At 47.9% G+C, this 27,986-nt stretch overlaps 2 protein-coding genes and 1 non-coding gene across 10 annotated transcripts in view; 2 read left to right on the top strand and 1 right to left on the bottom strand.

Moving 5' to 3' along the window:
- ZNF329 (zinc finger protein 329) overlaps positions 1–14,479 on the bottom strand; it is a 43,047-nt gene extending 28,568 nt beyond the window's left edge. Inside the window, exons 1-3 of one of the 8 annotated variants that reach the window (XR_008683860.2) lie at positions 11,688–14,479; positions 5,731–5,790; positions 1,251–1,546 (exon numbers count right to left, since the gene is read on the bottom strand). The gene's annotated coding sequence lies outside the window, so the exon portion shown is untranslated. Of the gene's footprint in view, positions 1–1,250; positions 1,547–2,630; positions 4,974–5,730 lie in introns of those variants that run through there. The other 7 variants (XR_008683859.2, XR_016035857.1, XR_016035858.1 and 4 more) reach the window with 7 other exon arrangements.
- Positions 1,151–27,858, top strand: ZNF274 (zinc finger protein 274). The gene is made up of 8 exons (XM_055411256.2): positions 1,151–1,282; positions 1,699–1,774; positions 2,511–2,637; positions 3,376–3,468; positions 20,197–20,679; positions 24,420–24,511; positions 25,427–25,553; positions 25,950–27,858. Exons 2-8 carry the CDS (start codon positions 1,742–1,744, stop codon positions 26,876–26,878), a joined length of 1,884 nt encoding a protein of 627 aa, XP_055267231.2. The 5' UTR covers positions 1,151–1,282; positions 1,699–1,741; the 3' UTR covers positions 26,879–27,858.
- Positions 8,799–8,904, top strand: LOC129547407 (U6 spliceosomal RNA). The gene has a single exon (XR_008684080.1). It is a non-coding gene; the product is annotated as a U6 spliceosomal RNA (small nuclear RNA).
- Positions 27,859–27,986: the final 128 nt, after the last annotated feature.

The following is a 27,986-nucleotide window of genomic DNA, read 5'->3' as shown; positions in this document are numbered from 1 at the left end:
TTCCCTGGTGGTTCAAACCATAAATAATCTATCCGGATTCCATCTCTGGGTCGGGATGATCCCCTGGAGAAGGGAATGGCAACGCACTCCGGTATTCTTCCCTGGGAAATCCCATGGACAGAGAAGCCTGGCGGGCTACCGTCCGTGGGGTCGCAAAGAGCTGGACACGACGAGCGACTAACACTTTCACACCAGCACAGTTCACGGCAGGCCCTTACCTCTTTTCCTCCCAGAACCTCGGGAGGATTTCAGTCCCGCCTTCAGAACACGTCCCACCGTCCCAAACTGACCCTTCCTCCTCTCCCTTAGATGTGAATACACACTTAGTACCCTCTTCGCCGAAACTTGGCAGGGCTTTGTGCTCAGCTGTATCAGAACCTTTGGCCTGAAGTTCATCAGGCTCCTCTGTCCACGGAATTTTTCAGGCAAGAATACTGGAGTGAGCTGCCATTTCCCGCTCCAGGCGATTTTGCCAACCCAGGGATCGAACCCGCGTCTTCGTTGTCTTTGGCACTGCAGGCCAATTCTCGACTGCTGAGCCTAGGGGGACCAACTTTACTGCTGCCTCAAGGCACCTCCGGGAGAAGGTAATGGCAAGCCACTCCAGTACTCTTGCCTAGAAAATCGCATGGACGGAGGAGCCTGGTAGGCTGCAGTCCATGGGGTCGCTACAAGTCAGACATGACTGAGCGACTTCACTTTCACTTTCACACATGGGAGAAGGAAGTGGCAACCCACTCCAGTGTTCTTGCCTGGGGAATCCCAGGGACGGGGGAGCCTGGTGGGCTGCCGTCTATGGGGTCGCACAGAGTCGGCACGACTGAAGTGACTTAGCCCCCCAGCAGCAGCAGCAGGGCACTTCCGGCCCGCCCCTCCCCTCTCTACGTCCGGCGTGAGAAGCTCGCCCCGCCCCTCAGCACTTCCGGCCCTGCCCCTCGCATGCCTTCCCTTTCCCCATTTCCGATTCGTCCCACGCATTGCAGCCCTCGAGGCCTGGCGAGGCTCCCTCTCAGCCCTGCGTCACCGCCCATGCAGGTGCTGGGACCCACTAGCGGCCCAACTTGCCCCTCGAAGGCCTCCTCCTGTCCAACGGGATCGCCAAGGGCACTCTTTCCGCGACCGGGGCTTCGCCTACCACCCCGAGTTGGCCGCCAAGATGTCCGCCGCCCACAGCGTGGGGTGCGCCGCGCAGCGGGGTCTCTGGGAGTTGTAGTCCAAATGGACGCACTGACGCACTTCGCCGGGGGCTGACAGGCGCCATTGTGCGGCGCCCGCGCGCAGGGTGAGTGTGGCGGGAAATCTTCGCCCGTCGGGGGCTGTGTTCCAGGACCGCTCCGCGGGGAGCGCCCAGTGGCTGCCCCTACCCCGCCGATCGCAGGAGCCCAGAGCCAGCCTCGTCTGCCGTCCTTCCGCCGTGGGGCCTTTAGGGCAGTGAGAGTCGGGGATCGGGGCCCATAGGGGCGCGAGGCGGGCCGACCCCATCCGGGCGCTCGCGGGCTGGGTAGGGGGCCGACTCCATCTGGGTGAGGAGGTTGGGAAATCGCCGCTGTGGGTGTTCGAGAACAGGTGGAGACGACTTTTTAGAGCATTTTCCGAGATTGGAGTTAGACCTGTCATTTCCTGTTGATTGGGCCAAGCGGGCGGGGGCCTTGGTCTAACTCTCACGCCCCTTCCACCTCCCAAATTCGACCTTCTTAGGACTCTGCCTACTCCCACGGGACTCGTTGAGGAAGAGGAAGTTATGGCCTCCGGGCTTCCGACGGATTGGTTCCGTGTGAGTAGAGGTTTCTTGATAAGTTTCAGAGTCTACCGCTGGATTTAGGAGTGGGGGTGGAGGGGTGATGCAGGCACACGCGTTCCCTGGGATGCCCCCAGGCCCCCTAGCATCTAGATAAGGGGTAGGGGACTGCAGGAGGAAGAGAGACCCTAGTGAGCGGAGGGATAGCAAGTTGCTTAGCTTTCCAAGGGAGCAAATAGAATAGAGGACAAATCGCTGGGGATTCTAATTTATCTTTTAAACGGAGCGGGGAAAGCCATTGGCAGGTGTAAGCAGGAATCAGGCTTCACTTAGGTTTCAGTAGTACTTTGGAATTAAAGCTTAGTCACTGGGTGAAAAGAAAGATGGGGATGAATCCCTGATAGGTGAAGAAAATGGCAGCAGAATAGCCAGTGGATGGAGGCTAAAGGCTGAAGTGTGGTGATTTAGCTTACAGAATTCCGTAGGAGAAAGGATACACCTGATATCACTGTTGGAACCTTCAGGTTAGTAAGAAGTGGAAAGGTTTTCAGAGAATGAAAAGTTTTCTGACCTCATGGGTTGTCCTACTTGCTGTGACCTGATAGGATCAAGCTTGGGTTTGCTGTTTCAGACAAATTCAGGAACTCATGATGAGACATCTGGAATGCTCGAATCACCTTGTTAATTGTGCCTACATTGCTCAGTCACCCTCCTCCTCCTGTCAGCATGGGTGACAACAGGCCCTGGCTGAACAGGCACCTGTGGGTTTTAGGAACCAGTGACCTTTGAAGATGTGGCCTTGGGTTTTACCCCAGATGAGTGGGGAAAGCTGAACCTCGAACAGAAGTCCCTGTACAGGGAGGTGATGCTGGAGAACTACAGGAACCTGGTCTCAGTGGGTAAGGATGGCCTCTGTGTCAATAAAGATTTGTGCTTTGCAGCCCGAATGTGGTGCCTCTGAAGTGTGTGTCTGCTTTGGCTCAGTCTGCAGGGGTCCAAGTTCAAGGGTCAAGGCCCTGGAGCCTGAGGGAAAGGGCAACTTTACATGTAACTTTTGAAACTTTTACCTAGTCCATCCCTCAGAGGTGTTCAATACCAGGGAGGTGGGCCTATCGGGCACGTTTCCAACTGCTGATGGATGCTTACTATTTTTGTAACAAGAATTCCAGAACATGGTGTCAGTGTCTGACAGCTCAGGTGTATCATCAGAGGCCTTGCTCCCTTCCATCTCTGCATGGTTAGTGTGAAGTTTTCATTCTTAGGTTAGCATGTGCCTGACTGATGCCAAGCATTATGTCCATCCAAGTTTAAGGCAGAAAGGAATGCCAGAGGCCTTGACTGGTTCTCTTTCTACAACTATCACACTTAACAAGAAAGAAAAATGCCATAGGCCCCCAGCTGACAAACTTCCCTTAGTGTTTTACTGACCAGAACCAAGTCCCACTGCCTCTTTTACAGTCAAGAGAATCCAGAAAGGGAAGCGGCTGGCAAAGGGGATGGGTGGAGTTAGCAACACTGCCCTAGACCAGAAGCCGTGTCTACCGGGGAGAACACAGGAACAGAATTGCTACAGCAGGAAAGTACTTTGTCCCGAACACAGACCCCCCCCCAAGCACTGTCTCTTTTCCCTTGGGCAGAACATCAGCTTTCCAAGCCAGATGTGGTATCTCAGTTAGAGGAAGAGGAGCTCTGGTCGGTGGAGAGAGGAATTCCTCAAGACACCTTTTCAGGTGAGAACCAGGCACATGGGAGTCCTGGTGTGGGAGTCCTGGTTAGTCAGGAACTAGTGCCTTAGCAAAGGAGTTGGATGGGGAAAACCCCTAGTGGAGTGTTGAGAGGAGTAGCTGCCAACATGCTGAATCAAGCTCTGCATTTTCCTTGGCTTCAGTCAGGGGGCACTGCTTGGCAGAATGGGAACCTCTTGCCGATGCCAGGTTGGCAGTAGGGGTATCCTCACCCTGCTTCACTCATGGTCTATTTGCCCTTCCCTTTTATAATTTCCAGTAACTTGTGTGTGGCTCTGGCCAGATTTGTTTTAATCTTTACATTTAGGTAAGTTTATGTTTTGGGGGGTGTGACCATACTCAGCGGAGACAGGTTTGCATCGTTCATTTTCACAAATGCAGTGTAGACCACATGTGACTTCTTTGATGGACATTCAAGTAGTTGTAAAAAAAAAAAATCCTTGCATACAATTTTTTGCACAATCAAGTTGGATTTTTTGTGTAGATAACATTTCTAGAAATAGAATGTAGAATCAAGCAAGATATAAGTGAAAAAATTTGGTAGCAACAAGTTGCTGTCTTAAGTTCCTTTAAAATACATATAGTTGCTCAAAAACATGAGACTTCCTTTTCCTCTTTGTAAGATTACTTATAGTCCTATTTTTAAGGTTTACAGATCTGATAGGAAAAGATATATTCAGTTTGGTTTCTAAGTTTACAGATTATTTATACTTTTGCTTTTGTGAGTTTTTCTATTTTCCTTTTTTCCCTCTGTTGGTTTGTCTTTTGTGTGTGGTGGTGGGGAGGACTCTACTATATATTATGGATAGTAACTGCAGGTAACAGTCCAATATGTATCTCCTACCTTTATTTAGTCTCCATAAATAAGTTTTATGATTTCATATACTTTTTTTTCTTTCAGATCTGTCTTTATTCCTAATCTAAGTTTCATGCCATACATGGGCAGATTGTACAAATACTTTATTCTGGTATTTTTGGGTTTTGTTTAGCTGTTTCATGAACTGGGTTCTTTGTGTAATTGGTGTGGGGCACAAGTTTTTTCAATGCTATTTTCTGATTATTGGAACACCATCTTTATCCTCTCTCTCATAGTCACTGTTGTATGCCGGCCTTCTTGGCCCCCTGTGGTCCCTTGCTCTCTGTCAGTATCTTAGTAAACACCGTATTACTGTACTTACTGTAGCTTTATAACAATCTTGGATAAACAGTAGGCCCTCTATTTTTTTAATTAAAAAAACCTATTATCTGTTCTCAACCAGATGAATACCTTCCATCAGCTTGTCAGGATTCATTGAGAAAATGCTATTAGAATGTATATTACATTTAACTGCATTCAGAAATTTGATCAGAACTGGTCTCAGTCAAGTTCTGGCACAGGTGTACAAGGAGGGATCCACTCCTCTCACTGCGCTGGTCAGTCTTTCCACGTGTGGTTCGGCATTCCCTCCAGTTGCGGTCTTATCTGCTCAGGTTACCCCTCCTGTGCAGTCCTGCGTAGTTGCTGCAGATGAACCTATCCTGCTGCTAAATTCTTATTTGTAACAGTTTTGTTAGGTTATCATTAATTTTCTCAATACAGAGTCATATTATTGGCAAGTATAAAGTATTATTATTTTACTTCTTTTGCATTCAAGGTAGGTGAGGAAATAATTACATTCCTCACAGCCGCTGCTTCCAAAACACTGGGCTGAGAATGTGACGATTTTAAGTATCTGGTCTCTGACTTAAAAGGGAAAGTTACTGATTCTGCTTTGATTCATATCACTTTTTATCTGGATAAAGGAACAGTCATCTCACCCTTTCTAGTAACTGAAAATTAGTAATAGCCCCAATTTTCCCTCCAAAGCCCTCCAAGGTGATCATGGAGATTTTCTCTTTTGAACAGTTAACAGTGACATAATTATAGATGTGCCCCTGTTGTAATGTCCTGATGTCTATTAACTTTTTTAGGATTTCTGCATCAATGTTCATAAATTACTTTGGTGAGGTGGGTGGTTTTCTTTGTATTTGTTATTTTTGGACACTTCTGTATCAGAGTGTGATGGCTTTGTAAGAACTTCTTGTGTTCCCCCTTTGTTCTCTGTGCTTTAATGCAAGTGGCTCTGGAACGACCTGGAACTTTCACAGTGTCCAGCTGTGAAATCTGTACCTGGCCTGCATCTTTGGTGATTACGTTCCAGCCATGCATATCTGGATGATCTAGCAGTTTCCTGAATCTAGTTGCCATGGGGGGCATTGGGCACTTACGGTTCTGCACATGTCAGAAAAGCTGGCTTCCCAGGGGATAGGAGATTCAGGGGTGGTGTCCTAGAACGAGAGATCCTGTGTTACAAGCTAGGCCTGGGGTGATAGGTGCCTAACAGATTTATGCTGCATCACAAAGAAAACTTTATGTGATGTTCTTCCTCCACTGTCTCCCCTTGACCTCAGAAATATTTGTGGAAGGCCCCTTGTGTCCTATGCAGTATAAAAAGAGAGAGTGTGTACTTGGTAGTAAGCCAAAGACCTAGTGTAATTCCCTGTGATTGTAGACTCCTCAATCTAACAGATGAGCACCTTCTACCAACACACCACACTGATGTAACCGAGTAATGCCAGTTAACTAGTGGTATGAATGGAGAAGAATAACATGGTGTAAAGCAGGGAGCAACAGGGAATTACTCTAGAGGCGGGGTCGGGGCACTGCAGGGCCAAGATTTTAAGCCAATGCCTGAAGAACAGAAAGTCAGCAGATGGGCAAGAATAGAGGCAAAGAGCTTAGTTTCCAGGTGCAGAAATGCCACTTGGGGTTACCCTGAGAATGAAGCAAGCGTGGCACATTCTGGGAATGGAAAGTCACTTATTAGGCTGGAAGGAAGTAACCGCAGAGAAGGCAATGGCAAGCCACTCCAGTACTCTTGCCTAGAAAATCCCATGGATAGAGGAGCCTGGTAGGCTGCAGTTCGTGGGGTCGCTAAGGGTCGGATACGACTGAGCGACTTCACTTTAACACATTGGAGAAGGAAATGGCAACCCACTCCAGTGTTCTTGCCTGGAGAATCCCAGGGACGGGGGAGCCTGGTGGGCTTCTGTCTGTGGGGTCACACGGAGTCGGACACGACTGAAGTGACTTAGCAGCAGCAGCAGCAGGAAGTAACCGAGGTGTACTGATAGGCAAGTTAAGTTTGGGGCCTCCACTGTCAGGGGGGTTTGATCTTCCTTGAGTAAGTGTGCTGTGCTTTCTACAGCTCATTCTGAGGACAGAAGGGCACACATGCGAGCAGGTGGGGGGCTGCAGTGGTAGCACATAGGGAAGAGGTGGTTAATATCTGCCCCAAGAGAGTAGCAACAGGGCTGGGAGAAGCTGGCTCCTCTCCGTGAGCGGTGGATCCAATGAGGCCAGTTGAGTAACTGATCAGGAGGGCACAGAAAAGGAAGCTGCAAAGAACTGTTCACAGGTGAAGGCTTCAAGGGATTTCTTGTGACTATTCTTTGTAATGTATGTATTTATATGCACTTTTCATACACACTTAAAATGTATCAGTATCTCATTTTTAAAATACAGTAACAGAGATGAGATGGTTGGATGGCATCACCGACTCAATGGACATGAGTTTGAGTAAGCTCCAGGAAGTGGTGATGGACAGGGAAGCTTGGCGTGCTTAAGTCCATAGGGTCGCAAAGAGTCGGACACAACTGAGTGGCTGAATTGAAAACAGAGGTATTACTACTCTGGAATTTTTGGCATTGGTCAGTGACGTGGAAGTCTGGTAAAGGGTGGAAATAGGTTTTCTTTGACTTTTATTTTTATGTTGAAATAATTTTAAGCAAACGGATGAATCTTACAAAGAACTACCTAATAGCTTCCACCTAAATTCACATGTTTCTGCAACTGTACCATGTATGAAGTATGAATAGGAGACAACTTAGAAACACCCAGGTAAAGGTCTGTGAAGGCAGTGGCATGCCCCTGTCTCAGGTCCTGGCAGTGCATAAAAACATGGGTGTCTTAGGTGTTTGGAATGGCCTGCTTACTGTTAGGAGAACCATCTCCTTCAGTGGTCTCTTTCTCCCAGCACTAGTGTAGCTGTGCCTCTCAAGGCAGAGAACTGGAACTGAATGAAAGCTAGGCCTCACTAATGCAGCCCAGTTTGCATGTGTCTTAGCTCTCCATGACAGCAAAAATGGCAGCACAAGCAGTGGCTAAAGTAGAAAGGAACCTGGGTAAATGCTTAAGACATGGAATTAATCTTCACGGAGGCACTAATTTGAAAAGATGCTGTGAAGATGAGTGTGGACAATGCAATGGAATAGAGACTATTTTGAAGGTCATGATTATAGGAAAGCCTGCAGGACAGTTACATTTTATTTGTCAAGAATTTAAGCAGAAGAGCCCTGTAAATATGAATGTGGCATCTCAAATTAGTATAGACATTAGTGAAAAAAAGGCTAGTATAAGAAGATTGTATTGTTGGGAGGAATAGAAGGAAATTCTTCTCAAGATTTTTTGTGTAGCCTGAGAGGACTCACATGGGCTATAAAACCCAACATGTGGGGGATGTGGAAAATCATTTGTTTTATACAAAGGATAATTCTTTCAGGAACGAGAGTAAATAAATATGTTTAGTGTGAGAAAGCCTAGTTTTAGCTCGGCTCACAGAGGAGACTCACATGGAAAAACCTCAAATGGAGGAAGTCCTTTTCATCATGTGTTTTTCAATATGAGAACTCAAATGGAAGAAATCTCAGGAATCATAGCAGGAAATGCTTATAGCCTGATTTGAGAGAATTCATACTGGACAAAAAATTCCAGTTGTATTCTGTTTGGAAAAGTTCTTACATCAAATCATTGTATCTAAGAACCCTGAAATCACGGGGAAATGGTTGCTGTGGAGAAGTTTCATAAACAGTTCTGTTTCCAACATCATAGAAGTAGATATTGGAGAGTGTCTAAGAATGTAATCAATGTTAGGCATGAGGAGTCTCAGAACCCACTGACCACAAGCCCTTCAGTAGGAGTCCTCATTGTGTTCAGCATCAGAGGACTCATATGAGAGCAGATTCTCAATGTAATCTGCAGGCAGATCATTCAGCTTAGCTCTCCCCTTGTTTGACAGAACAACAGAAAAACAGACTGAAGAGACCCACACTGAATAATAGAAATGAAATGTCTCATTCTGTTTTTACACCAGATTGTTGTAAGAAAGACAAACTCTTAAAACCTTGATCACATTAGGACAGCCATCCCTTGATATCCATGGGGGATTGTTTTAGGACTCCTACAGATACCAAAATCTGTTGGTGCTCAAGTCCCTTATATAAAGTAGTGCAGTACAGTGCTTGCTTCGGCAGCATGCACAGTAAAATTGAAACAACACAGAGAGGATTAGCATGGCCCCTGTACAAGGATAACAAGCCATTCGTGAAGTACTCCATGTTACTTTAAAAAAAATACAATAAAATTGTGAAGTATAGACATGTGAAGGGTCAACTGTGTGAATATATAGTTAAACAGGTTCTGTTTCTTCAATTTGGGTTCTATTATCTATCTGAACATCTAGAACAAATATTAAGTTGCACGAGTGAACCAGGCATCCTTATTTCAGTTTCCTTCGCATGTTCCCAGTTGCTAGGAAATGACTTTGACGTTACAGCTCAGGAAACTGCTGACTGAATAAACAGTTGGAAAAATTACAAGAGATGAGGAAATCTTCAAAGAGGAGAGTCTGAAGACCAGGCCAGGCTCCAAGAGGAGCATAGGTAAGGGTTGATAAAAGAAATGTTAAAATAGTACTACAAAGAACTTTGAAATGGTTGCATTCCTGGGCACAATGTCAAAAGTCTATAACCTTGAATGGCTATCAAACATGTTTTGGCAGGAATCCAGCCTATCAGGGTGTGGTCACATACTGTGCAGTCTTTATTCAAGAATACTTCATGTTCTCTGTTACCATCCATTTGCTCTCTAGGACCCATGTAACCTTAATCCTATTATCTGAGGACCACTTTTCCTAGTGTCTAGGTACAGTCTCTGGAGTAATTTCAAGACCTGAAGTGCTTTAACTATTAACTGAAAAAGAAGGAAAGTAAATGAACTAAGCATTGGACCCAAACCTTTTTTGAGGAGGAAAAAACTTCTAAGAATCCTGAGGGAAAATAAGATAAAAACAGTAGTAAGTCAGAAATGAAGAAGAAAAAAAAAGCCCATTTTCTGGATAGACAAGAGTAAATAAATGGCAAGTTAAAAACCTATACAGAGAAAAGAAACTATGCAGATATTCAGCAATACATGTTCCCATTATAGTGTTTTAAACAACTGTCAAAGAATAAGCCTGCTTGGGACCTCCCTGGTAGTCCAGTGGTTAAGACTCAGCTCTTCCACTGCAAGGGGTGTGGGTTCAGTCTCTGGTTGGGAAACTTAGATCCCCTTGCCATGTGGTATGGCCAAAGAATGAAGAATAAGCCAGCTTTATGTACTGATATGAAACAATCACCAAGAGATATTTGTGTTCCTTAAAAATATATACCTTTTAACACATATTCCTTAACGTGAACGTGTGAAGTTAAAGTATTAGTCACTCAGTCCTGTCCAACTCTGCAACCCATGGACTGTAGCCTGCCAGGCTCCTCTGTCCATGGAATTCTCCAGCCAAGAATACTGGAGTGGGTAGCCATTCCTTTCAACAAGGGGTCTTGTCAACCCAGGGATCAAACCTGGGTCTCCTGCATTGCAGGCAGATTCACCATCTGAGCCACCAGGGAAGTCCACCTTAACGTACATAAAGATATACAGACATACAGGATACCAATGTCTTTTTTTTTCCCTTAAAAATATATATGCAAACATACACCAGGTATTAATATAGCAATTGTTGCCATTGGGAGAATATAGAAACTATAGAATGTGATTGTCTCCAGAGAAGGAAATTGGGTGGGAGGGTGACCTTCCACTTTCAGAGGTCCTGCCAGTGGTATGATCATAAAATGGAAGACTGTCATCTTGCTGTCACCAGCTCCTGACAGAGCATAGGTGCTCAGTAAGTATTTGTTAAGTACAGGAATGAACAAAAAATAAGATGGAACGATTTCTGGAAAAGTGTAAAGTTGGCCCAAGAGAAATGTTAAAACCAACTTTTTCTTAGAACAAAGTAGATAATTAGTTGCGTCTCTGTATTAACCCAGGCAGTGAATATTTTCTAGCTTCCTACTAAAAGATAGGTTTCCAAAAAAAAAAAAAAGATAGGTTTCCATAGAACATGAGCTACTCAATGACAGAACACGAGGTGCTTTGTTAACAGGTTCTTTCTGCAACCTATACATAGCATTGTTCTCATTAAAGCACAAAATGAGGAAAATATTGAAAAGGAGAAAATATCTGTAGCTTGTAATAATGAACACCTGTTTTATCTATTTTTAGATAATGTGTTTAAATAAAAAAACTTATCCTCTTAAACAGTTATAAGAGTTGAGCAGCTGCAACAGAGTATAAAATACAAAAACTTAATACCTGTGGCTTAAAGCAGGAATAACCACTTTAACATAGAGGAATGATTTTGTTATTGATACTTTTTTGAAACGGAACCTAAGAATAAATTGGTAAGGAATGAGCAGGCTCTATTTGGAGAAAGTTATGTTAGAGGGCCATGTAAGACTTAAGTATGTAAAAACACTGACTTCTTTTGAGGGGTTAAAAGGCTAGAAATGCATGAAGTCCCTTTCTTAAGTCCTATAATTATTCCAGCCAGCAGCCCCAGAGAAACTCCACAGCCCCATTCATGCTGTAGGAGCATGAACACAAGTCCCTGACCTGGCTTGTCTGGGAAGAAACAGGTGGGGGTTTAAACCAAGGTCCTCTTACCCCATGACCTGCTTAGGCTCCCGAGTAAAAGATGGGAACTTTGCAGCAGCGGCTATCTTCCCATGATAACCATACAGATGGGACACAATTTCAGTGCCAATGAGACTTCCTGAAATTTGAAATATGGGCAAGCATAAGGCTGAAAGGCCCAAATGTCTTGGTGCACTGTTCACCAAAGCACTTAGAAGCTGTGCTGTGTCAACAAATACTGCTTGAACACCTGCCAAAATGCCAAGTGCTGTTATAGGGAAGGGTCACCATGATAAACAGGGTGGAAAGGCCCCTGTCTCACTGGGCTTACACTCATTCCAGAGAAGCTACTAGCCTGTGTTGCTGAGTAAATGTAAACCTACTAAAACAAACTTACCAGTTCAGTTCCTTGGTTGTGCTGGCCTTTCAAATGTTCACTGGTCACTTGCAGCTAATGGCTACTATGTTGGACAGTGCAGATCTGGAATATTCCCTTCACCAAAGAACGTTCCACTGAGCAGTGCTGTTGTAGAGGTGGAGAGAGAAATTAATGAGCCAGATGCTTAAAGGTGGCAATCAATGGTAGGAAGAAAAATGAAACAAGAGTATATATATGGGGAAGATACAGGAGTGGGGAAGCACGGGTGGGCAATATTGGTTTAGAACTGGGTGGGAAGATAGCTCCGAGATGACATCTGACTTGAGAGCTGGATGGAGAAGGAGAAGCAGAGATGTTAGGAAAGACATCACCTGGCAGGCAGGTAGCAAGTGCAGTGACTTCTGGATGAGACACTCTTGGGCACATTTGAGGAAAAGATTGTAGCTATGTGAAGCCCTCTTTGGTATAAAAGGCGTAAAAGAACAGGGTATGGTTTCCAGGTGCTCCCTTCTGCAGATTCTTAGCGTCTCCCAGTGTTAATCTGTGTTAAAAGTTGGTTACTTGCTTAATGGGGCTGTGGTGTTGTAAAAGCCCAGGCAGGTCCTTGGAGGGCTTCATGAAATGGTAGGTGCTATTACTGATTTGAAGGCCGACTGTAAAGATGATCATCAACAGCTTTGGCACATCCTCCTCTTGGCTTGGCTTAGGAGTTTCCAATGCGTGAGACCCAGTTAGCAGCCTCAGCAGGCCAGTGAGGGGAGACACGTTTAGAACGTGATGTAGCAAGATGTCCAGAGCTGAGGAGTAAGAAATTGGGAAAGGAGGAGACAGGGTGAGCTGAGGGCATCCTAGACAAAGGGAGGGGGCAACAGGGATGAGGGGAGCTGCCCCTGCCCCACCCCCAACAAGCTGGTAGAAGGACATTGTAATTAGTTACTGTTATTTTTGTGGTCTGAAAGCAAAGCTTTCACTAGAAAACTGGGCACTGTGAGAGAGACAGCTTACCTGAAGGTAGCAGAGAGAGTATGAGAGAAGAAAACAACAGCTCCCATCAGCCTTTACACTCGCAGTACCTGCCTGAGGTCTCTAATCACTTAGGATGGGGAAACTGAGGCCCAGAAGGATTAAGCCCCTTGCCCAAAGGCTCAGTGAATTTATAAAATAGCCCCCTAGCTAGATAGGGAATTGCAGGTGGGGGCACTAAATTCCCCCAATCCTATCCCACCCCCCACCCCTGGGGGTTTTTCAGCTGGTGGGTTGAAAGCCAGCACTTGGGATTTGTGGCTGAGGGATCATTTTATGCAGCTCCCAAGGCAGGTGGGTAGGTCAGTCAGTCCTCCCTGAGTGAGGTGTGGATCCAGGTTCAGCCTTGCTAGCTAAGTACACAGAGCTTTCATTTTCTGTCAAGTGGGGCCAATACAGACAGCTCTGAGGGTTACCTTTAGAGGGACTGCGGAGTTGTTCCTGAGATGAGACAGAAGACTGAGGTGCCCGGAGTGACACTTACCCACGGCCATTTCAGGTACTGCACAGCATCCAGTAGTTGTTTATGATAACTGCATAACCAGTGTCCACCTGGAGGGTTGGTACAGCAGGGAGAGGTCGGATACACTGGAGCCAGCAACAAAGGAAAACACCCTGGTGCCCCCAACGATAAGGAGGAAGTAAATATATAATCCAGATTAAAGAAGGGATGGGGTTAGAGGGAATGAAGTAAAATAGAAAAAAACCCAACTTTTTTTTTTTTTTTTAGGGAAAAAGCACTAAATAAAAAGTCCTCTGATTAACCAAGGAATAAAAAACGGAAATTTAAGTGTCATGCATTATTGCTCAAAATGGTGCTTGTGGCCCAGCACGGAGCCCCTAGGGAGCCCCACCTTGTTATCCCCAGAGAGAAATTCTAAGCCTTAAGAGCTGTAATTGAAAGAAAAAACTGTGCTTTCAAGTCAAGAATGATTGGAGGAGGCGGCGGAAATCCGTTCTGTTCAGTCATTCAGTTGGGTCCGACTCTTTGCGACCCCATGGACTACAGCACGCCAGGCTTCCCTGTCCATCACCAACTCCCAGAGCTTGCTCAAATTCATGTCCATCGAGGCGGGAATAAGGCTTCAGAAATCCTGAGGAACAGGAAGGGAACTAAATAAATGCTCAAGATAACGCAGGTATGAACTGAGGCAGCCAAGTATCCACATGAAACTAACTCAAAGCCTTATTTGAGAGGAAGTTGGGGGAAGGGTCTGGAAATGGAAGGTCAAATGTCTGTCATGATTTTCATCAAGGAAAAAGTCACTTTAAAAGTAGGAAAGGAGTGACCGGGCAGCGGCCGTTAAGTGACAGCGTGGCCCAGGAGCTGTTTTTCGACCCTGGAGCGCCCAAGGCCAGTCTGGATGGGCGGCCCCAGCTGCCACTGGGCGACTTCTGACCCCGAGCTGACTCACTCGTGGGATCACGCGCCATAACGGGCAAAACCCGTGAGGTCCGTGGAGGCCGCTGCCGAGTCGAGGTGTGTAATCAGAAAGTTCGGAGAAAGGAAGACAAAAAGCCCTAAGGAGACAGGCAAAGAATGTGAGGGCGGGGAGGAAAACGGGTCGGGAATCCAGGTGCTCGTTACTCTCGAGGAAAGTGGCCGCGCTCCCGACACCCAGCGTCGCCCAACAAGCAGACTTGCAGCTCGGGAAGGTGTGTATGGAGGCTCCGCCGCACTGACCCAGGGACGCCAGGAGAGGGAACGCGAGAGGAGGAGGTGAGAGGCGAGTGCGCCACAATCCCGCCAGGCCTCAGAGGAACCCAAAGCCTCAATATGGCGGCGCCGGAAGTCCCACGACTTGGAGGTTTCTGGGAGTTGTAGTGCGGCGGGAGTATGACGCGTTTCCGTCCAGGCCGGAAGTCCCGGCCCTAATCTCCTAGAACTTTGAGAGGCGCCGGTGAGGCTGTGAAGGAAGCGTAGGCGTCCAAACTCCACCCTTAGGAGGAGGGGCAGGGCGGGCTTCGTCCACAGTCGTCTGGTGTGGCCACGGGCTCTGCCAAAACCAGCTCTGCTGCCGCCGCAGTTAAGTGCGCGGCGACATACGCAGCAGGTGTGTGAGTGGCCACGGACGGTGAGGGAAAGCACGGAGACGGCGATACAAGCAGCCGCTACTCCTAGTCGCTTTCAGATTTTTTTAAAAGCAGCTGCAGTTACTCCACAGTAATATAACTGACCTCGTGTGCGCCAGGCGTAGAAAGCCAAACCAACAGCGGGAGTTTGCTGAAAAGTAAAGGTTTATTCAGTTCAGTTCAGTCGTGTCCGACTCTGCGACCCCATCAATCGCAGCACGCCAGGCCTCTCTGTCCGTCACCAACTCCCAGAATTCACTCAAACTTATGTCCATCGAGTCGGTGATGCCATCCAGCCATCTCATCCTCTGTCGTCCCCGTCTCCTCTTGCCCCCAATCCCTCCCAGCATCAGAGTCTTTTCCAATGAGTCAACTCGTCGTATGAGGTGGCCAAAGTATTGGAGTTTCAGCTTTAGCATCAGTCCTTCCAATGAACACCCAGGATTGATCTCCTTTAGAATGGACTGGTTGGATCTCCTTGCAGTCCAAGGGACTCTCAAGAGTCTTCTCCAGCACCACAGTTCAAAAGCATCAATTCTTCGACGATCAGCTTTCTTCACAGTCCAACTCTCACATCCACACATGACCACTGGAAAAACCATAGCCTTGACTAGACGGACCTTTGTTGGCAAAGTAATGTCTCTGCTTTTTAATATGTTATCAAGGTTGATCATAACTTTCCTTCCAAGGAGTAAGCGTCTTTTAATTTCATGGCTGCAGTCACCATCTGCAGTGACTTTGGAGCCCAAGAAAATAAAGTCTGACACTGTTTCCCCATCTGTTTCCCATGAAGTCCATCTGTTTCCCATGAAGTGATGGGACCAGATGCCATGATCTTAGTTTTCTGAATGTTGAACTTTAAGCCAATTTTTTCACTCTCCCCTTTCACTTTCATCGAGGCTTTTTAGTTCCTCTTTACTTTCTGCCACAAGGGTAGTGTCATATGCATATCTGAGGTTATGGATATTTCTCCAGGCAATCTTGATTCCAGCTTGTGCTTCTTCCAGCCCAGCGTTCCTCATGATGTACTCTGCATATAAGTTAAATAAGCAGGGTGACAATATACAACCTTGATGTACTCCTTTCCCTATTTGGAACCAGTCGGATGTTCCATGTCCAGTTCTAACTGTTGCTTCCTGACCTGTATACAGGTTACTCAAGAGGCAGATGAGGTGGTCTGGTATTCCCATCTCTTTCAGAATTTTCCACAGTTTATTGTGATCCACACAGTCAAAGGCTTTGGCATAGTCAATAAAGCAGAAATAGATGTTTTTCTGGAACTCTCTTGTTTTTTCCACGATCCAGCAGATGTTGGCAATTTGATCTCTGGTTCCTCTGCCTTTTCTAAAACCTGCTTGAACATCTGGAAGTTCACGGTTCACGGATTGCTGAAGCCTGGCTTGGAGAATTTTGAGCATTACTTTACTGGCGTGTGAGATGAGTGCAGTTACATGGAGACAAATCCTAGGAGTGTTTTTAAGGGAAAGATTGGAGAGGCTGGGGTTAATCCTGTTTTTTGCCAACCCACATCAGTATTCTTGCCTGGAGAACCAGCATGGACAGAGGAGCCTGGTAGGCTCCGTAGCGTTGCATAGTTGGAGGCGACTTATCACGATGTCTCTGTCCAGGTGATCCATGGCTCCAGGATCTGTTAGCTCATCTTGCCCTGGAGAGACAGCTTCAGTTTGTATTAAAGTATGATGCTATTGATCACAGCAGTTTTGGTTGTCTGACACTGGTTGATTATGTTCAGTTAGCGCAGAATTGAAGTCAGAGGGGACAAGAAAGGGGATACAGTTTTGGATAAGAGAGGTTAAGCGTAAATTCGGCAGGGAAGTCGTTTTTAGTGGGACTCGTTTTCAACAGTAATTTCCTGTTCTGCTTTTTACCGCGTGTGACAGGAACATTCCAATCTTGTCATAGTCCCCCTAAAATCAATGTACTAATTTTATAATGTTCACACGGGGATCTTTCACAATTTTGTTGACCTGTGTTTCAATACTACCTGTGTCTTCCAGTTTTACTCCATCATTTACCACATTGCTCAGGAAGTGAGTGTTGTGGAAATAAAGCCCACTCAAAAGAGGACATGCAGAGGCTATTACTCAAGAGTCGAATCTAGCAGAGGAGGTCAACCACCATCCTTTGTGTTTAAAGTGAAGTGAACTGAAAGTCGCTCATTCGTGTCCAACTCTTTGCGACCCCATGAACTACATAGTCCATGGAAATCTCTAGTCCAGAATACTGGAGTGGGTAGCCTTTCCCTTCTCAAGGGGGATCTTCCCAACCCACGGACCGAACCCAGGTCTCCCACATTGCAGGCGGATTCTTTACCAGCTGAGCCACAAGGGAATCCCAAGAATACTGGAGTGGGTAGCCTATCCCTTCTTCAGGGGATATTCCTGACCCAGGAATTGAACCGGGGCCTCCTGCATTGCTGGCAGATTCTTTACTAACTGAGCTGAGAGAAAAGCAGATTGGGAGAGGGAAGATCATGGTGAAAAAAAAGAGAAGGTTCTGATTAGAGATTATTGGTTTGGGGGTAAGAAAGAAAAACTGGAAGTTATCAACCAAGTCCTGAGAGCTGGGCTTGTTGCCACAGAAGTTGCAGTTCAGAGTTCTGTTGTCTTATGCTGCTGCTGCTAAGTCACTTCAGTCGTGTCCAACTCTGTGTGACCCCACAGACGGAAGCTCACCAGGCTCCCCCTTCCCTGGGATTCTCCAGGCAAGAACACTGGAGTGGGTTGCCATTTCCTTCTCCAATGTGTGAAAGTGAAAAGTGAAAGTGAAGTCGCTCAGTCATGTCCAACCCTTAGCGACCCCATGGACTGCAGCCTACCAGGCTCCTCCATCCATGGGATTTTCTAGGCAAGAGTACTGGAGAGGTTGTTGTCTTATGCTAGCTTTCCTTTATCTGTGTATTCATTCTGTGGGTATCACAGAAGTCATGTCTTTCATCTCTGGCTGGCTCCCTGCTCATAAGTAGATTAGTATGGTAAAGTTCCTAGGCATCCATTGTGAATTCTTTGTGTACTCAGATCAGTTCCCTGGTGGGGATCTTGGGAACCCTGGGCCGCGCCGAGGTATAGCAAGTGGGGTAGGCGCTGGTACAGCTGTTCTGAGGCAGATCAGAGGCTCAGCATGGGCTCCATTCAGCTAGACTCTATCTCTGGGCTGGAACAGGAGCCACCCTGCCAGGGCCCCTCCCACCTACCAGCTCGTCTGGGATGGCTACGCTGATGAGTCCGATTGAGGTAAATGCTTTGTCCACTGGGCCCCTCAGCCAGCTATTTTTTTTTTTAATAGTTTTATTTTGCTGTTGCTGCTCTGGCCTTTCTCTAGGGGCGGAGAGTGGGGTCTACTCTCTGTTGCGGTGCTTGGGCTTCTCATTGCGGAGCTGGTGCTCTAGGATGTGGGCTCAGTAGTTGTGGCTCCTTGACTCTAGCTGCTGCTGCTAAGTCGCTTCAGTCATGTCTGACTCTGTGCGACCCCACAGACGGCAGCCCACCAGGCTCCCCTGTCCATGGGATTCTCCAGGCAAGAACACTGGAGTGGGTTGCCATTTCCTTCTCCAGTGCATGAAAGTGAAAAGTGAAAGTGAAGTCACTCAGTCGTGTCTGACTCTTAGCGACCCCATGGACTGTAGCCCACCAGGCTCCTCTGCCCATGGGATTCTCCAAGCAAGAACACTGGAGTGGGTTGCCATTGCCTTCTCCCTCGGCTCTAGAGCACAGGCTAATTATTTGTGACACAGAGGCTTAGTTGCTCCACAGTCTGTGGGATCTTCCCGGATCAAGGATGGATCCCATGTCTCCTGCATCAGACTCTTTACTACTGAGCCTGGTGGCTCTTGCCAGAGATCCAGGTTTGATCACTGGGCCTGGAAGTTCCCCTGGAGAAGGAAATGGCAACCCACTCCAGTATTCTTGCCTGGAAAATCCGTGGATGGAGGAGGCTGGCAGGCTACAGTCCATGGGGTCCCAAAGAGTCAGACACGACTGAGTGACTTCACTTTCACTTTGGCTGGCCTTTGTCTGTGTGTTCATTCTCTGGGTATCACAGAAGTCATGTCTTCATATCTGAGTGGCTCCCTGATATAAGCAGATTAGTCTGGTAAAGTTCCTAGGCATTCATTGTTAGGCTTTGAGTTCATGCTATAAATTCCTTTCCAAGTAGAGCTGTGCTTAACCACTTATACTTACAATAGCAAGGGTGAAAGTATAGGTTTGCTTTTAATATCAGCCATGCCATTTCTGTCTTTATAAAACAAGTCTAATTGAAAGTAAATCATAATTTGTGTTATTTAGCTTTTTAAATTTATTTTTTAAATCTTTAAGTCATCCAGAATTAGCATTTCTTTTTGGAGTTGTAGAGAACTTGTTTCCTGTTACTTTGTGCACATTCCTTAGCATTTCAGGGCCATCCTGGAGTTCTGTTTAGCAAATGCTCTCTGGACTCTGTGCCAAGACCCAGCATCCCTGCCTTTTCCAGATATTTTCATTCTTGGCTCCCACGGAAGTGGGATCAGGTTCAGTTCACCTCATGGTTGCAGGCATATGTAGCAACACGGTTCTGGTTGTCTCTTGGGGTTTTGTTGTTGTTGTTACTCTGTGTTGAGATATAATTTATATATCATAAAGTTCACCCTTTGAAAGTAACAGTTCAGTGGTTTTTATTATATTCACAAGATTGTGCAACCATCAGTATGATCTTATTTCAAAACAGTTTCTGTATCCTAAAGAAGCCATCATCCCCCAACCCCTTCAACTCTCCTATCTCCTGGAAACCACTCATCTACTCTCTGTCTCTCCATATTTGTTAATTTTGGACATTTCATATAAATAGAACCATACATATGTGGCCTTTTGTGTCTGGTTTCTTTCACTTAGCATAATGTTGTCAATGTTCATTCATGCTGTGGTATGTATCAAAACTTCATTCCTTTTTATTGCCAAAGACAAATGTATTGTATGGATAGATCTTACTTTGTTTCTTCATTTATCATTTGACAGACATTTAGGTTGTTTTCCTTTACTGGCAATTATGAATAATGCTGCTGTGAACATTCTTGTACAAATTTTTGTGTGGACATGTGTTTTTAATTCTTTTGGATTGAAACCGGTGTATCATGATATAACTCTATGTGTAACTTGTTTAGGAGCTACCACACTGTTTTGCAACATAGTGTAGTGTTCTGTATTCCTACTACCAGTGTGCGAGAGTTCTAGGTTTTCCACATCCTCACCAACAGCTATTACCACCCATCCTTGATAATAGCCATCCTAGAGACTGGGAAGTGGTATTTCACGGTGGTTTTTGTTTTGTTTTGTTTTTTCACGGTGGTTTTTGACTTGTATTGGTGGCTAACAACGTTGGGAAACTTTTCATGCATTTTTTTGCCCATCTGTCTTGCTCTGTTTTCAACTTTCAGAGTGTCCTGAGGCTCAGTTGGAACCTCAATTGGATCCTTTTCCTGCTGGGAATCCCCTGATGAAGATCGAGGTGGTTGAAGTCCTCACCCTGAACCAGGAGGTGGCTGTTCCCCGGAATGCCCAGATCCGGGCCCTGTATGCTGAAGATGAGGGCCTGAGCCCAGAGGTTTTCAGGGAGCCCCCTCAACATCTGGATAAGCTTACAGCTGATCCTGAGATGGCTCGGCAGAGGTTCCGGGGGTTCCACTTTGAGGAGGTGGCCGGTCCCCGTGAGGCGCTGGCCTGGCTCCAGGAGCTCTGCCGCCAGTGGCTGCGGCCCGAGGTGCACTCCAAGGAGCAGATGCTGGAGCTGCTGGTGCTGGAGCAGTTCCTGGGCGCGCTGCCCGAGAAGCTGCGGCTGTGGGTGGAGTCTCAGCACCCAGTGGACTGCTGGCAGGCAGTGGCCCTGGTGGAGGACGTGACCTGGATATCTGAGGAGGAAAGTGAGTGCCATGGAAGGGTGGGAAGATGGCTGTTCCTGGGAGGGTGTCTTGAGGGTGGGAGCAAAGGAACCCAGGCTTCCTGACGTGGCAGAAGGGTGGTGCCCACTCCATCTAGGCCAAGGGCATCTGCTTCCTGCCCTTCCCCGACCCCATTTGGGGAATCAGAGTTTTAGATCATCAGTCCCCAACCTTTTTGGCACTAAGGAATGTTGTGAAAGACAGTTTTTCCACAGACATGCGTGGAGGGTGTGGTTCAGGCTGTAATGGAAACCATGGGGATCAAACGATGGAGCTTTGCTCTTTTACCTGCCACTCACCTCCTGCTGTGTGGCCTGGTTCCTAACAGGCCTTGGGCTGGTACCTGTCTGTGACCCAGGGGACCCCTGCTGTAGATGTTTCCTTGCTGACATACCTGTCACTACCACTAGGTCAAAGGACTTGACAACAGCCTCATCCCTAAACCTGTTTGTGGAAATGGAAGCTCTCAGGCCCCATCTCAAAGCTGCTGAAACTTGGGTGGGGCCTAGCACTGTGTCCCTTTTTTTTTTTTTTTAATTGGAAGATAATTGCTTTACAGTGTTATGTTAGTTTCTGCTGTACAACAATGTAAATCAGCCATAAGTATACATATGTCCCCTCCCTCTAGAACGTCCCTCCCACCCTGGCACTGCGTTAATGAGCCCTCCACACATTTCTGATTTAAGCCAGCAGATAATGTGCTTCATTTTTATCTTTCTGGGATCCCTGCTGCATCCATTTCAGTCACACAGGTGTATGTATATGTATTTCTGGTGTGATTTCTAACATCACACACTCATTCGGGGCTGTGGATAAGGTGGTAACTGAGACAGACAGGACTCATGGACTCATGAGCTCAACAAGCCTCCAACCTAGCAAGAAAGATGGGAGTCTGATAAATGAACATGCGTCTGACAGCAATGGGGGTGAGTGGGTGACGGTAGCGGTGGGCCAGGGAGATGGTACAAGGTTGGGATGAATTGGGGATCCAGCCTTGATGAGCCTTGATTTTCATTAGGCTGAGTTCTATGGAGCAGGGACACCTGTTTGCTCACCTCCATTTTCTATGTCCATGACTGGTACTCTAAAGATGCTTCTTGAGTGAATGAATGATGGACTGATTGACTCTGATGCTTGAGGAGGGGTGGGGGGAACCTGAGCCTGGAGAGTGGCATCCAGAGAACAGGGCTTCCTAGAGAAGCAGGTGTGGGGAGAGAGCAGGGCTGGCAGCTGCAGGAGTGGTCTCTTCATGGGCACTGAGTCTGGGGTGCTGTGGTCAGCAGGCTGAGGGTCCCAAAAGTACTCACATTGGAACCCCTTGAACCTCACATGGCAAAAGGGACAAGGGACTTCACATGTGTGATAAAGTTAAAGATCTAGAGAGGGACAGGTTAACCTGGATTATTTGGAAGGACCCAAGGTCATTGCGAGGATCCATATGAAGACAGGCAGGAGGGCCAAAGTCAGAGTAGGAGATGTGACAGCTGAAGCAGCGGTGCTATAAGGGAAGTGTAGCGAGCCTCTGGGAACTGGAAGGAGCAAGGATTACACTCTCCCTAAGCCTCCAGAAGGAATACAGCCCTGGGAGCACTTTGATCTTAGCCTCTTTAGTTTGTGTCAAACTTCTGATCTCCATAATTGTAGCACAGCAAATTCGTGTTATTTTGAGCCACTGTCATGGCAGCTCGTTACACCAGGGAACTAATACAGGTGCCAGGAAGACAGCTGTCAAGCTCGTGAGATGAAAGTCAGTGAGTCTGTGTCACACTATGGGGGTGAACGAAACCAATTAGTATTACAGAAGACGATGGAATAGGCTTTCCAAGGAACCCTGCATTTTTGGTCAGCATATCTGTTGAACTTGGCTGTGACCACTATGAACTCTTGCAGAGTGGTCCAAGGGAGAAATAGAATTTATTGAAAATTTCCAGAGTGATTCATGTTCAGGCATGGCTAGACCCAGCGGTTACAAATGTCTTCAGGGCTTGTCCTCTGCTATATTACTCCTCTGGTTCAGTTCAGTTCAGTCGCTCAGTCATGTCCGACTCTCCGCGACCCCATGAATCACAGCACACCAGGCCTCCCTTTCCATCACCAACTCCCGGAGTTCACTCAAACTCATGTCCACAGAGTCGGTGATGCCATCCAGCCATCTCATTCTCTGTCGTCCCCTTCTCCTCCCGCCCCCAACCTTTCCCAGCATCACAGTCTTTTCCAGTGAGTCAACTCATCCCATGAGGTGGCCAAAGTATTGCAGTCTCAGCTTTAGCATCAGTCCTTCCAATGAACACCCAGGATTGATCTCCTTCAGAATGGACTGGTTGGATCTCCTTGCAGTCCAAGGGACTCTCAAGAGTCTTCTCCAACACCACAGTTCAAAAGCATCAATTCTTCGGGGAACAGCCTTCACAGTCCAACTCTCACATCCATACATGACCACGGGAAAAACCATAGCCTTGACTAGACGGACCTTTGTTGGCAAAGTAATGTCTCTGCTTTTAATATACTATCAAGGTTGGTCATAACTTTCCTTCCAAGGAGTAAGCGTCTTTTAATTTCATGGCTGCAATCAGCATCCGCAGTGATTTTGGAGCCCAAAAAAATAAAGTCTGACACTGTTTCCACTGTTTTTCCATCTATTTCCCATGAAGTGATGGGACCAGATGCCATGATCTTTGTTTTCTGAATGTTGAGCTTCAAGCCAACCTTTTCACTCTCCTCTTTCACTTTCATCAACAGGCTTTTTAGTTCCTCTTCACTTTCTGCCATAAGGGTGTGTCATCGGCATATCTGAGGTTATTGATATTTCTCCCAGCAATCTTGATTCCAGCTGTGCTTCTTCCAGCCCAGCATTCCTCATGATGTACTCTGCATATAAGTTAAATAAGCAGGGTGACAATATACAGCCTTGACGTACTCCTTTTCCTATTTGGAACCAGTCTGTTGTTCTATGTACAGTTCTGACTTTTGCTTCCTGACCTGCGTACAGGTTTAGCTTCACTCAAATGCACACTGTTTCCATGTAGGGGCTCCCAGGATGGGATTTCTCTTTCCTATATGTTCCAGCAGGTGCCTCTTTGGCTCTCATTGGCTGGCTGGGGGGCCAGGGTTTGTCCCTGATGCAGTCATTTTGGACAGGAGGAAGTGACAGCCTGGCAGGCCAGCCTGGGTCATATCGTGTGTCCCCTTGATAGTGGCGGGGGTGGGGGGTGGGGGGGAGCACATCATCATTACAGAAGCCCAAGGACCATGTGGGGACTCATGGGGAGAGTCACATCAAAGCATCACAGAGCTGGGCAGAGCTGTTTTCTAAAGTGGAAGAAACTTGGTAAAATTGCATCAAGATTGTTTGAGGAAATGAGTCTGGTCCTGGCAGCCAGAGGAAGTCCCACCCTCTGTGGGGAGGGTGGAGGGAGGGAGGGAGGACTTGGAGGCCAGCAGTGGGTTTGTGTTTGAGGAGGTGTGAAGCCAGCGCTGAGGTGGTGTGGCAGTGACTCGGCTGCCTCAGTGGAGGGCCGGGCTCCAGAACAGTCCTTGGAGAGGCAGGGAGAGGGGCCAGCAGGAGGGACACCAGTGCCCGGTGGTCACATACGTGGGGTTTGGGCACAGGTCAGAGGGGGCACTGATGGAATGAGCTGCGGGTGTGTGCTGGCCCCAGGCATCCCAGAGCCAGAGGTGGGCTGCCCTTGCCCTGCTCACCCTGTGCTGACGTCTCTTCCCAGCACTGCCCACCCAGGTCCCCCCTGGCGCCCTCCTTCCCGCAGCTCAGCAGGAGAAGGACACAGCTACCTGGCCCACGAAGGCACTGCCTGAGGTGAGTGGGGAGTGTCACACTTTCCTTCTCTGGTCCTGACTTGCCCGGCAGGCCTGCCGTCCAGTGTCCATAATGCCATTGGAGACCATGATGGGGCACAGTGACCCAGAGTCAGGAAATCTGGACCGAAGAGGAAGAAGGGCCAAGTGAGGGGCAGGCAGCCTTGAGCCCTGGCATGCAAATGACAGCTGGATCTCAGTTAAAACAAAAGAGACTTCATTCTCTGGAAACACAGATTTGGGTGTTTATGACTAAAACAAAGCCTGGTATTTGCTTCAAAATAACCAGAGCCAGGGTGTGGACAAAATAGGACTGGTCCTGTCTAACTGACTGTTGAGGCTCAGAAAGTGGCCAGTGATGGTGTGTATATGGCCTTGGTCAGGGCTAACACCTGGCTTGAGCACAAAAGTGGTCTCGTGTAACGAGTGGTCTGAGGCAGGCTTCAGGCTTCATACAGGCAGGCATGGCTGTATTCAGGTGCTCCAGGCTCTTGCTTCTCAAGCAGGCTCTGCCCCTTGTGGGCAGAGTGCTTCCCAGACATAGGGCAGTGGAAGACCTCTTACTCCCAGAGTCCTGGTCGGCATCTCGAAAGGACTAACCATACTGCAGCTGGTCTGCTGCCCCACCCTGAGGCAACCGGAGGGGTAGGCCCCTGTGGGACATCATGGGGAAAGAGGAAGCAGTTTGTGGCACTTGTAGTCGTTGTGAAGGAACTCCAGCCTGGGCCCCAGACTCTGGTTTCATCAAAACACACTCATTGGACCTCTTACGGGCCCCAGGCAGTGTTTCCCAGTAAACCCCCAAAGCTGGGGAGCACCAGCACAGTGAGCTCTGTTGGAATGTCCCTGCTAGCCTCTCTTCTGTACCTACCAAGGACTCTGACCTTCCTGCTGAGACATGTGTGTGACGTTGCAGGATCCAGTGACCTTCCTAGACGTGGCCGTGGACTTCAGCACGGAGGAGTGGGGGCTGCTGGACCCGACACAGCGGACTGAGTACCACGATGTGATGCTGGAGACCTTGGGACACCTGGTGTCTGTGGGTAAGGCCCCGCCACCGTCCCCTGGATGCCCCAGAGTCTCTAAGTCCAGGCGTATACCTCCTCTGGGCCCAGCGCAAGGTCTACATGTGCCCTCAAGAGTCCCCTGCAGCCTCCAGGCCTTTAGCTGACGCTGTAGACCTACAGGGGCAGGCAAGGTGTGGACAGAGGCAGCCTCGGGTCCAGTGAAGGACTGATTTGCTATCCAAATCCCAAGGGGATATGAGAACCCAGACGCTCAGCCTTCTGCCGAGCTCTGCTGCTTCAGTGCGTTGGTCTCCCTCCCCAGCCTGCGTGGCTGCACTTGGGGCGGGAGGAAGCTTCTGGATATCTGATTATGTCGTACTATCAACCCGAAACTTTCTCTCCACGCGGTCCACACGTCTGGGTTTCTTTCAGGGTGGGAGACGACCCTGGACAGGAAGCAGTTAACGCCCCAGCCTGGCCCTCCTGAGGAGGGGACCGCCTGCCCCCTAAAGGAGGAAGAGGGGTCCTCGGCGGATGACGCCCGGCCCTCCACCTCCGGAGAGGCTCTGCAGGCCGGGGCCCCGGGGGTCTGGGATACAGCGCTGAAACCGGTGACACTCACTTCGGAAAAAACGCTGCCCCCGCAGCCGCCGGGTGACAGCCCCCAGCCCCAGGCGAGCACAGGCCCAGACCGCGTCCGCGTCTCCCTTCAAAAGGCTGTTCCTAGAAAGCGCTTGCGCAAGCGCGACCCCTGGCTTAAAAAGGGGACACGCGGCGCATGCGTAAAGCTTCCTCCAAAGCGCAGAGGCGCCGGGAAGGCTGTGGAGAGCGGCGGCGGCGGCGGCGGCGGCCGCGACGGGGGCGGGAGGCCCTGCGCCCGGAACGCCCCTCAGATCACCTTCACGCGAATTCACAAAGGGAGCCAGGTGTGCCGGTGCAGCGAATGCGGGAAGACGTTCCGGAATCCCAGGTACTTCTCGGTGCACAAGAAGATCCACACGGGAGAGAAGCCCTATGTGTGTCGGGACTGCGGGAAGGCGTTCGTACAGAGCTCCTCCCTCAGGCAGCACCAGAGGGTTCACACCGGGGAGAGACCCTTCGTGTGTCACGAGTGCGGGAGGACTTTCAACGACCGCTCGGCCATCTCCCAGCACCTGCGGACCCACACCGGGGCCAAGCCCTACCCGTGTCCGGACTGCGGCAAAGCCTTCCGCCAGAGCTCCCATCTCATCCGTCATCAGAGGACTCACACCGGCGAGCGCCCCTACACCTGTAGCAAGTGCGGAAAGGCCTTCACGCAGAGCTCGCACCTGATAGGGCACCAGAAAACGCACAGCAGGATGAAATGCAAGAAGAAATAGCCTACCTCCCAGCCCTCAAGCCGTTTGAGGAGGCGTCACCTTTGCAGCATTGTCACCTGAGGAAACCTGGTTGGGATTCGGATATGAATGAAAAGTCTCTGGTGATGAAATTCTCAAGACCAAAGGACGACCAGGGACACCGCCCTGCACTTAAGAAAACCAGTGGGGAGTTACTGCTAATGAATACATCACTCGCTCCTAGGTGTTTGCTCAGTTGATTTGCTGTTCTAATTTGTTTGTTCATTGGTTGTTAAAAGTGATACTAGTGAAACCTGAAAATGCTTATAACGTAAGTTTAAAAAAATAGAGATACCAAGAAGTCTGTGCACTGATATTTGTGGTAAAGTATTTATGCATATATGGACAAGGGTTGAAAGAGAACATGGATAAATAAACTATGTATTTCTGTAGTAGGGTCTCTGTGTTTTTTTCCACCTATTTAATTAAACATCTTTTCACTAATGACTTAGTTAAAAGAAGCAATGTTAAAACAAAAGGATGGGCCCTGGGTGGACATGGGAATTTGTCCCGGCATGCATAAGAGGAGTGTGTGGGGAGACAGGTAAAGGAAATGTTCTGGAAGCATGATCAGCAGGTAGGAGGGCATCTATCAGGATTATATGAGCAGCCTGGATGGTGAGCTAGAGGATGATCAACCAAGGGAATGGTGGATGATGCCACCAGGAGGGCCAGCAGTGACCTAGTCTCATGGCAGGAGCCTCTGTACTCACCACTCTGTCACTAAAATAAACGTGGAAGTAATAAAGTCTCAGTTGGTTAAGATTTCAGGCTGTGGGTAACTTCATGTCTTAAATTGACTGCTTCAGAAGGCCACAGACACCTCATCTCTGATGTGAATGTAAGAGTTCACATTTAACATAGGATAAAGTGATGCAGGATTTATTACATTGTGTCAGCTGAAAGCTGGAGAAAATGGAGAAGGGTCCCATTCACAAGCTAAGATCTGGCTTTCTTCTGCCTCATATCCACAGATCAGAGAACATAGCAACAACCACCATTACAGCTGTTCTTTTGGAGCTGGAATTTAATGAATGCCAACCATCTGGACAACCAAGAGAACTCCCATGTGGCTTCAGTATCTTCTCGG

The sequence above is a fragment of the Moschus berezovskii genome, chromosome 22, assembly GCF_049115385.1.
Source record: "Moschus berezovskii isolate FMDL1 chromosome 22, NW_MosBer_1.0, whole genome shotgun sequence".
NCBI classification, from domain to species: domain Eukaryota; kingdom Metazoa; phylum Chordata; class Mammalia; order Artiodactyla; family Moschidae; genus Moschus; species Moschus berezovskii.
This window is presented reverse-complemented; position numbering and strand designations above follow the sequence as displayed.